The sequence below is a fragment of the Mytilus edulis genome, chromosome 8, assembly GCF_963676685.1.
Source record: "Mytilus edulis chromosome 8, xbMytEdul2.2, whole genome shotgun sequence".
Taxonomy (NCBI): Eukaryota; Metazoa; Mollusca; class Bivalvia; order Mytilida; family Mytilidae; genus Mytilus; species Mytilus edulis.
Window position 1 is genome coordinate 11,614,128 of NC_092351.1, and position 13,162 is coordinate 11,627,289.

Consider the following 13,162-nt stretch of genomic DNA (forward strand, 5'->3'; position numbering starts at 1 on the left):
GTTTTCGAAATTATATGGAAGTACTTAGTAGTCCAGACGCATTGCAAGGCATTTTTTCTAAGGAGACGTGTAGACTCATTTAATTGGGGGGAAAGGAACCAATAAATTGATAGGATCCGATATGATCTTCCCAGTACGGAGCACCTATTTTTTTTAGGTAATTATTATTAGTGTCGGTGATCTCACAAGTAAATCAGAGAAAATATTGCATGCAAATTAATAAGCAGAGAAGAGACAATTATCAACTTGTGTATTATTCATTTTCTCGCGGTTATTTACGGTAAATTAACTATATGTATATATATCCCAAAACAGGTGTTCGGTTCTAGTTCTATACAATTTAGTAAAACTGCTATATTTTGGGGCCGAAAAGGGGTCTTACTGAAACTACTCCTTTATAAATATTAAGTAGGCATGCGTGGGTTCCATTTCATGAGACCTACACGGATTTTTTATAAAATAAATTTAAAAATTATAAATATAGTTTTCAATTCTTTCCCGGCATAGATAAAAAAAAATATGAAAATAAATAATCTTTTGAGAAATAATACGATATGGTTTAATTATTTCACTTCATTATAATGATAAATCCTTTAGATCTGAAATGTTTAATTAAAACGAATTTATCATTTTGATCTACCGATAAACTTTAAATTGAAGTGACATGGTCAGCTAAGTAACCTGATTAGTTGCATGGCTGATTACCATCTTACAGGTGACCCAGTAATTTTCCATATGACACTAGCGTGTACCCTCGGGGTATGTATAACTAATTTCTTGGGGAACATCCTGTCCACGTGTAATACTTAGCATATATTCCAACATTTGACATTAAACAAATTTTCTTTGTAGCATCGGAGGCAATTTCATGTTCAACCACACAGAAAATTTCACAAAAAAAATGTGATAAAATCATAAGAAAAAGAATAAGAAATACTAACAAAAATATTTGGCATTAATAAAACGGGGATTCGTGTATTCAAGAGCTTATTTTCAGTGGACAACAACAAATGGAAGTTTTTAACGACCTTGACAGGCTATAATATATATATAGCACTTGCACGGTCGTTCCAGTGGACATATTTCATACCAGATTACTTATTCTTTTTATATATATGACAATTATTGTTCAATCTGATACACGTACCTATAATGTACAGTATTTTGAACAGCTTCAAATATATGGGGTCCGTAGTAATACCGCAAAGGACCTCCTTAGTGCACTAAGAACAAAATTGTGCACTAAGGACCTGATGGAATGATACAACTGTTACAAAGGACATGGCATATAAAAATAGACTTTGTAAAAATTCATAATTTTAAATTTTACAATTATACCTTTTTTAATTAGAAAGTTAATGTGTATTCGACACGTGCCTCAAAAAAGTGATTGTCACCTTTTAAAATAGTGTAATAGGTAGAAATTCACATTCGCTCAACCTTGACCCGTTCATAATCTGCTAGTATACTGTTTAAACATGTATATATGGTATTTCAAATTGTTCTCTATTTTTTTCCCATTGTTTGTTTCTGCCGTATTTATTCTGTCTGTTATAATTTTTACTTCTAAAGAAATAAAGTATTTTCAACTCTTTTCAGTTTGGGAATTTTTAATCCTTTTAATTTTAAAAAGACAAATAATTGTGAACACTTCACGGAAAAGTGAGAATTTATATTTGGTTGCTACAACGTCCAGTTGCCAATACTTCATTCATTTTTCTGATGTCAGAGACCATGCCCCACAGCAAGGTTTTATAAGGATAGAACATAGGCAAATGCAAATAGATTCTATTGACTATATCTTTGCTGCTTTGGTCTCTGCATGTATAATGATTCATGATGTTTTATGGGATATTTAACTTCTGTTCTACAAATTTTATATTAAAATATATTCTGATTTTTCATTTTTAATGAGATTTTAGTTTCTGTTAATAAGAGGCAGTACAAAAAACATGTTTTAATCATGTTTTATTGGTAGAAAAGGCGGGAAGACCAGACCAATATTAGCCAAATTCTCTTCATATGTACACCGTGAACTAGTGCGAAAAAACGCTAAAACATTGAAAAATTCGTCGTTTGGAATATCGGAACAGTTACCAACAGATGTTCAACAACGCAGGAAAGAACTACTACCACTCATGAAAGAACTCAGAGACCAAAATGTAAAAGCCTACTTTGTCAGGGACAAAATTCATGTTGGCGGCCAGGAATATAAACCTTAGCGGTTACCCAGAGAACATGCATACACTTTAAAATATTTATCATGGAACATTAATGGCTTAGAGTCTTGTTATGATGACAGTGATTTCTTGAACTTAATAAATAGTTATGATGTGTTATTTTTATGTGAAACATGGTTAAAAAAAGATGATTAGTGAATTTGCAATAAGCCGTTGGTCACGTGCCGAGTGGCACGCGTTGATTAAAAAGTCATTTAACTTCAAAATTACAATATCTATTGATACCTAACTTTACAGATATGAGGTATTTAATCATATATCCTCCTATATATCCATATTCTCTGTGATCTTAAAACATCGTTTTAGTGTCCTTATTAATATCAGTAGTCCTTTGCTTAATGTTGTCAAGAAAAAGTTGAGCGTTTGCTCTAGCTTCAGTATGACTTTTTTTGCATGATTTCTCATCATGGCCGAAATGCTAGTTAAGTCTTGTACTTGCATGTGCCATATCTGTTAATGGGTTGCATGATAATGTTCCCAAACTATCAACCTCAAACAGAGCACAGTATATGCAGTAAGCTCCTTCTTGTGAAGGTGAGTACACTAGCCCATCATAGCGATTTAGCCAATTCAGCTGAGACAGTTTGTTCTTTCCTGCATATTTTTTATAGGAAAGTTATATTTTATTCCAGGTTGGAAATGATTTCTTATTAAATTAAATTTCTCTTTGTTTGTTAATTTACGTGTTGATTGTTTTACAAAACCAATGTCGTTTGTACTTATATGTAAGTTGGAGGTTGTTTCTTTAATCTGATCACTTTTATTCGTATCAATGCTAGGTCCATTTCAAGTCGTCGGTACTTCAAAGGGGGCTGATTTGTGGCGTTTCCTGAAGGAAAGAGGGTATAAGTTACTAAAAAATTGGAATGAACGAAACTTTTAGACAAACAGATGATGGAACGGGGGTATTCATTCAATATAGAATATTTATGTGACTTTAAAATTATTTTTGAATTTTGGCATCATTGTAAAAAAAATATCATTGGTCGAGAAAAGTTATTATACACACTTTAAAAATTCAGATAAACGTAATGTAAAAAAAGTACCTGCTAAAAACATTTAAGATTGTGGACTGTTTTCATTTTTAAACATTAACATCAAAGAAATCGACCAAGTAACTAGCGATTGTTGATTACATGTTCATTGTATAAACATACCTGTCAAGGTACATGTATTTAACTTTATGACTGGTGATTACGATAAACAAATTGATTTGATCGACGAATTTATTTTTCAAAATGTTCAATGTGCACCATTTTTTGGTACATGGTGCACCATTTTTGCAAACCCAAGGGGTGGTCACCGGCACCGGGTGACCACCCCCTGGATCCGCCTCTGCTTAATGCAAAAACTTTCTTCTTAGTCAGCGCCATTAAGAATTCCTTTGCGGTATTTCTACACACCGAAATATATGGCCTTACTATTGGTAAAATACCACAGTACTTAGTGTCACTAATAGTCAAAATTTTGTGCCGTGAAAACTGGAAATGAAGTTTAGCGGGACATAGGAAATTACAAAAATATTAGAATTGTTTACTTACATAGTGTAAGCGGGATGCGGGAATCTAAAAAAAATAAATAGTAACTATAAAGCGAGATACGTGAACAGAACCCCCAAATGAGACCCCATTAGTTGTGGCTTATTTTTGGTCTTTTTAGCTAGTTTCCTTCCCCTACATTACTTGTAAGTTGATCGTTTTTGTAAAGCAGCATTCGAGGTCTGACAGTATATTACCAAGAAATGCACAAAATGTTGAAAAAGAAGGTTTAGAAAATTTAATAATGGTATGCACACACACTCCCCTGTCAGCACAGACAATTGTATTTTTGTAAACGCGCCAAACTCATTTCTTCCACAGTGAGACAAGCTTTACAATGTTGATGGTGGTGCAAATCTAGTCCAAATAATTATGACGTCTTGCAAGGCTATTTTATTTCTGGAACGCTTTCCTCTGACGAAGCCGAAATGTGAAACCAAATCAACAAGAAGTCTAATACTTATAATAGAACTGAATATAAAATCGAAATGTAAATGGGGAATGTATCAAAAGACCAAAGAGCAGATAACAGCCAAAGGGCACCAATGGGTCTTCAATGCAACGAGAAAATCCCACAACCCGAGGAGGTGTTCCTAACCAAAGACAAATGGGGGGGGGGGGGGTCCAACTACATGTACCCATTCAATACAATACAATACAATCTGCTTTATTTGAAAAACACTCCGTCACATTGACATGTGAAACAATTAAGAGGTAAATTACCAAATACAATCACATGCAATTAGAAAAATAAATAAAACAACTTAGAAATAAAATATATGGAAAATTACTTTATATTATAATATTTTAACATTATAATATTTTAGTTAACTTTGAAATGAATTATATATAGACACATTTTTAAGTAATAAGTTAATATTTGTCAATGACAGTTAGTCCTTTCATTTTTGCTTAATTCTGATATTTCACATAGTACTCTGGAATATGCTGATTTCTGATATTTTTTAACTAATAAAGAATTGCATTCAAATAAATAATGGAATTCATTGCCAATTGCAGTTAAACACAGATTGCATGTCCTTTTTTCTTTTGGAATGACTTATTACCATCTTCCCAGCTCTACTGGGATTTTACATTGCAGCATCTTAGTTTTGAAATATATTTACGTTCGAATGTTGTTAATTTTAAAATTCAAATGCATTGATCGTCCAATAAAGAACAATGAAGAAAGGGGGTTCCAACATGTCCAACCCTCAGACCCTCCTGGATCCCTGCCTGTGAGGCATGCTTTAGCTTGCCATTAAACAAAAATGTATACTCAGATACTAGTTGAGTGATAATGGACGTCATATTAAACTCTTCGATATAAAAAAAGAAACTAAAATAAAAATCATACAAAGGTCACAAAGGCCTCCTGAAATTACAATTATATAAATCATCTCACATCTTTGCGCATTTCTTGAAATTGGTCATATTAATAAATGCATGCAATATTTTCAGAAAATTTCAATATACAACAATGTATAGGCTTTTTTTTAAAAAGTCAATCCTGTGCATGATTTATCAATGATTATACTTGCACAATTAACGCATGTTGTTCTCAAAACTAAGAGGTGTCTATGCTATTTATGACAATTTTCATGGTTCAGTGGTTATAGTTAAGTTTTTGTGTTTTGGTCTGTTTTTCTCATACTTTATGCAATAGGTCTACTATATTTGTTGTATGAAATGATTGTATTTAGGTGTACATGTCTAGTGGGATGATGTCATCTGACCTTGACCTCATTTTCATGGTTCAGTGGTCAAAGTTAAGTTTTTGAGTTTTGGTCTTTATCTATTAAATACTATAAGCCATAGGTCAACTGTATTTGGTGTATAGAAATATTTTATGATCTATATGTCAGCATGGTCAGTGGCGCAGGTTTTATTTGACCTTGATCTCATTTTCACGGTTCATTGATCAGTGTTTTTGTGATTTGGTCTATTTTTCTTAAACTATAAGTAATAGGTCAACTATAATTGTTGCATTGAAGCATTGTTAGCTGTATATGTCTGCCTGGCATGGTTCATTAGTCTTTATCTTGGTTAATGTTAAGTTTATGTGACAGTTGTGATAAAGCTTTATACTTAGGACTATCAACATATTATCAATGATTAGTAAAAGAAGGCGAGACATTTCAGCGTGTGCACTCTTCTTATTAAACACACATTAATATACATCATGTACATTAAACAGCAAAAAAAAATATTGATGCAAGATGCCATTCAATAATAGCTTTTACTCTTTTATGTATAGGACAAGAACTATAGAAGATACAGAGAAATTATAAACAGCAGAAATGATAGGCAATTTAAAATTTGCAGAAGCAAACTAAACCTAAATGGTAAGGCCACTTTATTTTTTTTTTAAAGTTGTTGAACTTGAAAGATGATAATCATGATTACTATAAAAATTAAAAGATGTGGTATATTAAATATGAAAACTATCATGGCTTTAAGAAAGCAATTGTAGGCCTGTGACGACCTTCAATAATGAGAAAATCCATACCCTATAGTCAAAGTAGGCAGCTATAAAAGACCCAAAGATGAAAAATTGAAACAATCCAACATGTCCAAACTGTAAAACTAATTGCCTAGTTTATTACAAAATAAATTACAAAAAATAAATATAACCGGTATGAAACAACAACAACAACAACCACTAAATTTTAGTGTCAGACTAAACTTACAAAAACTACAGGCTCTGAACTTTGGACAGGCACAATAGGAATATGGCAACCTATGATGTAAATTTCCTGCAAACACAGACTGGACTAATGTAAATCAACTAATTTTTCGTGAATACTTTATTTTGCGTTTTATACTTTCTAGTCTACATCACAGCTAATTATTTTTCCCAAGGTTCAACTTTACTTAATGAATTTTAATAAAGAAAGATACATATGAAAAACATTTATTGCTGTTTCTCTCTCCATTTATAACATTTTATTTGTTTATTTTGTGTATTTATAGGTGATCAGACATCTTGGTTTTCATGATCAATAGGTCATTACTGAAGAGGAAACTTAAAGTTGAAATTTATTTACAAAGTGCATAATTGGATTAATTTGAACTGGAATGTGTGCTTTCCTGCAAAAAAGAAACAGGAAATTTCATCATTATCACATGATAATGCCCATAAACAAAATGGAGTTCTATCATAGATACACAAAAACACTATTGCATAAAAGCAACAACATATTATATATATTATTCGAAAGAAAGGAGAATGCAGAACAAATACTATTTTATGTTGAAAAAAGGAACACCAGTTTTATCCACTCATTTACATCGCTCCCTCATATCAAATATACGGAAGAAGATCATTGAAGAACAATTTGCAAAAATGTTTTCTCTTAGAATTGAAGGAAAATGTTAAGTGAATGGAATAATGTATTCACTGAATTCTTACGTAGTGGATTGAATAACTGTACACAAGCTGAAACAGAAGACAATTTTAATTTAAAATAACACGAAAAGTGTATATTTTATTATTTAATCTGCAAATATATAAACAAATTCTTTAGAACATCACAAATGGTATGACATTCAAATTGGTTGCTTATTAATGTATTGCATTGAAACAATTACAAAGAAAACAGAATCATTTGCTACAATTTTTTTTTATAAATCATAGTTAAATTTTATAAAAAGTATGAACAATACCTAGATCTAAACAGTCAGACTTTATCAATTTTCAATGTCATTAAAATGTTGAGTCAAACATTTATGAAAGTTTTGAATATTCAATATTTGCATCAACTATACAGTCTTGTAATAATTATATTCATACTGTTTGTATACATGGTATAGAGAAGAAATGTTTAACAAGAACAAATAAGGGAAATTTGATGTTCAGAAATTTCCTTAGAGGAAATTTGAAGAACAATGATTTCCTTAGAGGAAATTTGTTGTCTTGAAGGAAATCTTTTTCCCTTGAATAAACAATTTCCCTTGAGGAAAAAACAATTTCCCTTTGAGAAAAAATCTTTTTCCTTTAGGGAAATTTGATTTCCCTTGAGGAAAACAACTATTCCTCTAAGGAAATTGTTGAAAAAAGGGGCATAACTTTTTTAACAGTGGTGCTAGAGCCAAAAATTTTTAGGACAAATATCAGGGAACCAATACCAACCAAGTTATCAACTTCATTTTGACGTAACTCCAAAAATTAAGGTGAACAACTTTTGCACTCAGCGGAATTGCAAACTTGTCCCGGAGACAAATCTACTTTTCTGAGATGTTTTACAAGGTTCCAAAAATGTGTTATGCCCTACAGCTTTCCATCCAGCTAAGGCAGAAGTATATTCTCTTTTATTCTCATATATCCAGTATTTGCAACAAATTGTAATTTTTCTGAAGAAAAAAATTCAAATGGAAAATAATGTTTGTATTGTAATATATTGTAATATAGTATGTTCCCATGGGAAGAAAAATTGTTCCTATGTGAAAAAAAATTGTTCCCATGGGAAGAAAAATTGTTCCCATGGGAAGAAGATTTGTTCCCATGGGAAGAAATATTGTTCCCATGGGAAGAAAAATTGTTCCCATGGGAAGAAAATTTGTTCCCATGGGAAGAATTAATTCCCATGGGAACTTTTTGTATTCATCTTTTCCCATGGGAACTTTAAAGTTCCTATGGGAACTCTAAACTTCCCATGGGAAAAGTATTTTTTCCCATGGGAACTTCCAATGTTCCCATGGGAAATTCTAATATTCCCATGGGAATTATCAAATTTCCCATGGGAAATGTACTTTTAATCAGCTGCAGTGACAAGAGTGACAACAGTGACAAGTTGGGACATATGGCATTTTTTCAGTTTTTCAATAATCTATCACTGGGCAATTTTTTTTTTTGATATCTTGTAAACCGACAAAGTCAGATTTGCCGATACCGGAATGGCAAATTTGTCCCGCACAGTGTTAATATATACAAACATATTAATACATAGCAAAACAGAGCAAACGAAACACAAATACTTAGTATATTATAAAAGACAATTGGTATAATTAGATTAAGTAATCAATCTGGTTCAACAAACGTTAATTAATATTTGGACAAAGGATGAATATTTGTTTTAATCATTAGCATAGTCTTTCACATCTTTCGAATCTTATCTTTAAGAAACTTACCTTTCTACTATTTCTTCTACTTCTTCAATAGCCAATGAAATATTGAAGGACTGGTCTGGTATAACCTATAAAATGAACACAAATGAACATAAGACTATTGTTTTATTAAATTACACATTAATTTATTTTTTAGTTAATTAGATATTATTGAATTATCACCTTGATAGATGTGATTGAATCATTATATATATCAATAACTAATAAAACATACAACCCCACTTAATTTCACAATTTTAACACATTTAGGATTCATTATCAAATAATAATAATAATTAAATTATTTCCTTGCTACATGCGATTAAATAATATTACTAATAAAGATGTTAAAAAAAATTCTTTTCATGGAGAATAGTTTACTTAAATACAATATATATATTTTAGTAGTATTTTCTAACACAATTCTATTAACTTACAGCTTCTGGTTCATGTTCAGGTGCTGCTTCAGGTTCAGCTTCAGGTTCAGGTTCTGGTTCAGGAGCTACATCTGGCTCAGCTGGCATACACTCGATGCACCTGAAGATTACATCTATTTCTGCATTTACCATGCGTCTGTATTCCAGTTGAGATACTCCTATAAATGAAATAAAGGATAATAAAAATCTGTCTTTATAATGTAGAATGAAAATAATACAAATTCATGATGCAAAAATGTAACATAAATATTTCATGCAAACATATAATACAAATATATGATGTAAATATATAATTCAAATATTTGAACTAATTGAACTCTTTTTCTATTCAGCTTTTTACCATTTTACACATGAAAAACACGCAAATTAACATTCCGAAATTTGAAACAAAACTATATAGTATACTGTCTCATATATAAAAACTTATATGCAAAATTACAGTTTGATGATATTAAAGAAAAAAGGCAAATTAGAAACTTACCAGTATTGCATAGACGGTGTTGCCACTTTGAACATCCCTCACACTGAAGTGCATGCTGTCGAGGTCTAACATGTTGGAGACAAACCACACAAGGAAACGCCATTGTGATATTAAAAATAAAAGCATTCTGTCTTCTCTTTTATAGATAGGATTCGGCAAATCAAACAAAATTTCTCAATTTGAGAAATTTTAAGAACTTAAAAGAAAAACAAAGTTTGTATGTATCAGCTTGGGGATCGGCTTGTACCGTTGTGTATGTAACTATTTGTTATTACACAAGATGAAAGACTTGTTAGAATCAAAGTCAATTGAAAGAAATTGCTAATTACTGCTGATTAATGTTGATGTTTGAATTGTTTTAATTATAATTATACCCGATAATCTTGAAAACTTGTAATAAAAACATAATCAATCTAGTTGTTTTATACTCATCTGAAGATTTTTCTTTTTTACTGTAGTCTACAACTATTACATTATAATAAAAATCATAAACATTTATTAATAACATCATTTATATATCTTTATTTCTGTTCCCTATAAATATATTTTTTATTGGGGCCGGATCGACTTTACATATGGGCCGGATCGACGTGGGACGGATCGACTTGGGCCGGATCGACGTGGGGCCGGATCGACCCGAAAGCAGTTTACCATAGTACTATCATATGGTTAGGTTAAAAATTAATGGTAAACCCTTAGGCTAGTTTTTACTGTTTTATAGTCTAATCTTACCGTTTTAATTTCTTGACATAACTGCACGACTCGATTCTCAATTATATGTGTTAAGATGATCGTTGCAAAGAATCCTGCTCAAACTTTAGTAAAAGACGGGGTTAACTTTGCATTGTATAATAAATTGTTGCGAGAGTTTATATTCTTTGTTGAAGGCAATTGTAGTGACCTGCAATTCAAGTACCATTCAATTGAGTTTAGTTATATGTCTTGTGTTTCTGTCTCTGCGCTAGGTTTTCTATATTTTGCATGTGTAGTGAATCATGACATAAGACATTGTTACGTGTACCATGATGAGCTTTCGTGCAAGACTGTTCTGTGTATTTTTTACATGGAACATTTGATCAGACTTTGACTTTTTGACTCCTGACCTACATGTATGCATATACATGTGTGTCATCATGTTGCAGTGTGTTCCTCGGTATATTACCTTGACCTCAAACTATAATTTTCAATTGACCTTGCTTCTGAATATGTGGCATGTAGATGTATTGTCATAAGTTGATGAGTCTATTGGCACGAGAAACTTCATGTAAGCTTGACCTTTGCCCTCAATGTAAAACTTGTATATTTTGTTTGAATTAAATGGAGAATTAACTGTATGATTGGCACTCGTACCACATCTTCTAAGATATATTAGATACATAATATATATTGTTAGTTTTGTGTACCACCATGACCCTTTTATCAAAATCCGCTTTGTTTTTTTTACAAGGATCTCTAGACCAGACTATGACTCTTGACATTTGCATATTGGATGTGTCTCTTGGTATGATTACCTTGACGTCAAGTCAGGAGTCTCTGGTTTTTGTTAGTCTTGTATGTTTTTAATGGTAAGTTTATTTTATAATTTGGAGTTTGAACTGGTATACATTTTGTTAAGGGCCATCCGAAGCCCGCCTCTGGTCGAGGGATTTTCTCGCTTTGTTGAAGATATAAAAAAGAAGATGTGGTATGGATGCCAATGAAGTAACTATCCATAAAAGACCAAAATGACACAGACATTAACAACTATAGGTCACCGTACGGCCTTCAACAATGAGCAAAGTCCACACCGCATAGTCAGCTATGAGGACTCATAAGTGGCCTTTGACTGCTTTCTGCTCTTTTGACATTGTTACTGTCTCTTTTACACATTCCACATTTCCATTCTCAATTATTAAGAATGTTTGGTTTAGATGAAACTAAATCCTTTAATTTCCGTGAATATCAAGTAAGAAAATTTACTGCTTCAGTAGCATCGTGTGCTGCCAGTTGTGATAGATAATGCAAAATGTTTCAATCATTTTACCTTAGATTTCATTTCATGGACATGTAGGTGTGGAATGTCTGCTTTTACATCATAAAAATTCACACAGAAGGTATACGCATATCAATAAACTGAACTCAATGCTAAGAACCATTAAAGTACACTAAGACAGAGAGCTCAATCTAGTGAAACACTTTGTTAAGTTGGTCACATTTAACTTGAAATATCACTGTCTGTTACCAAACTGCACCGAGATCCTGAAAAAGAATGTGCAAGTTAAGTCTATTTAAAAAAGAATTCAATGGAAGTAGATAAGCTGATTACTGAAATAAATGTAGAATATATCTATTAATCACAGATGCCCCTGCTTGTGAAAAAAAATAGTAAACGTCCACATATAGATGCAGGATTCGCGTAGTTTTGACCGTACTAAAAATGTGACCATAAGCATTGCGAATAAGTTTCAAAACATTTGGCTGAGGCAAATTAAAGTTAAAGAACGGAAACACTAGATTAGCAGTTTTCCTATCTCAAGGCTCCGGGTTGACATTTGTATCATTGGTACTCGTACCACAACTTTTTACATCTAAAAAAATCATGAACAGTGACGCCATCGGGACCCAATATTGAGCTTCATAGATCTGTGTTATGGGGTAATGTGAATCGCGTATAAGGTTCCTTACATTTGATTGAGTCAGACTTTTTTAAGAGAAAGGAAACGAAAGAGTCAGCACTTCTTATATTTTTTAAAGGGACATGATAACTCTTGAACGGTAAAAGTGACACTTAAAAATTTCAAATTTGATTTTGTGTTGAGGTGGGGATCCCTCTTACATGTTCAACCCCTCCTTATTCGGTATGTATGTGCTTGTGGTAAGTCAAGAGCCTGTAATCCAATGAATATCGTTTTTTATGTGTTACATACTTGTTTTTCGTTCATTTTTTGTACATAAATTTGTTTGTTTATTTTCTCGTTTGATTATTGTTTTACAATGTCATTTCAGTGCCTTTTATTGCTGACTATATGCGTTATTGACTCTGCTCACTGTTGAAATCTGTATATCACCTATAGTTGTTAGTGTTTGTGTCATCTGGTATTTTGTGGAGAGTTCTCATTGGCACTCATGCCAAATAAGGGGGAGGGTTGGGATCCCTCTAACATTTTTAACCGCACCTCATTTTATATGCACGTGCCTATCTTGTTTTTCGTTTATTTTTTTGTACATGAATTAGACCGTTTGTTTTCTCGTTTGAATTGTTTTACATTGTCATGTCGGTGCATTAATGGCTGACCTTGCGGTATGAACCTTGCTCATTGTTGAAGACCGTGTGGTGACCTAGGCTACATTTTATAATTGTTAATTTCTGTGTCATTTAGT

General features: G+C 32.1%; 1 protein-coding gene and 2 long non-coding RNA genes across 3 annotated transcripts in view; 2 read left to right on the plus strand and 1 right to left on the minus strand.

Annotated features, from left to right (window-relative positions):
* LOC139484823 (uncharacterized) overlaps nucleotides 1-13,162 on the plus strand; it is a 452,262-nt gene that overhangs the window by 166,525 nt on the left and 272,575 nt on the right. The window lies entirely within an intron of this gene.
* LOC139484791 (uncharacterized) lies at nucleotides 6,004-6,959 on the plus strand. Its single transcript, XR_011655154.1, has 2 exons — nucleotides 6,004-6,123; nucleotides 6,752-6,959. It is a non-coding gene; the product is annotated as an uncharacterized lncRNA (long non-coding RNA).
* Nucleotides 8,808-10,051, minus strand: LOC139484820 (uncharacterized). Its single transcript, XM_071268809.1, has 3 exons — nucleotides 9,803-10,051; nucleotides 9,322-9,479; nucleotides 8,808-8,973 (listed from the first exon to the last, which is right to left on the minus strand). The coding sequence occupies exons 1-3, from the start codon at nucleotides 9,903-9,905 to the stop codon at nucleotides 8,905-8,907; spliced, it is 330 nt and encodes a 109-aa protein (XP_071124910.1). The 5' UTR covers nucleotides 9,906-10,051; the 3' UTR covers nucleotides 8,808-8,904.

Coding starts and splice junctions, on each gene's coding strand:
- LOC139484820 (XM_071268809.1), bottom strand. CDS start 9,905: ATGGCGTTTCCTTGTGTGGTTTGTCTCCAACATGTTAGACCTCGACAG. Junction 9,480..9,802: donor ACACCGTCTATGCAATACTG/GTAAGTTTCTAA, acceptor TTTCATTTATAG/GAGTATCTCAACTGGAATAC. Junction 8,974..9,321: donor CTGAACATGAACCAGAAGCT/GTAAGTTAATAG, acceptor TTCATTTTATAG/GTTATACCAGACCAGTCCTT.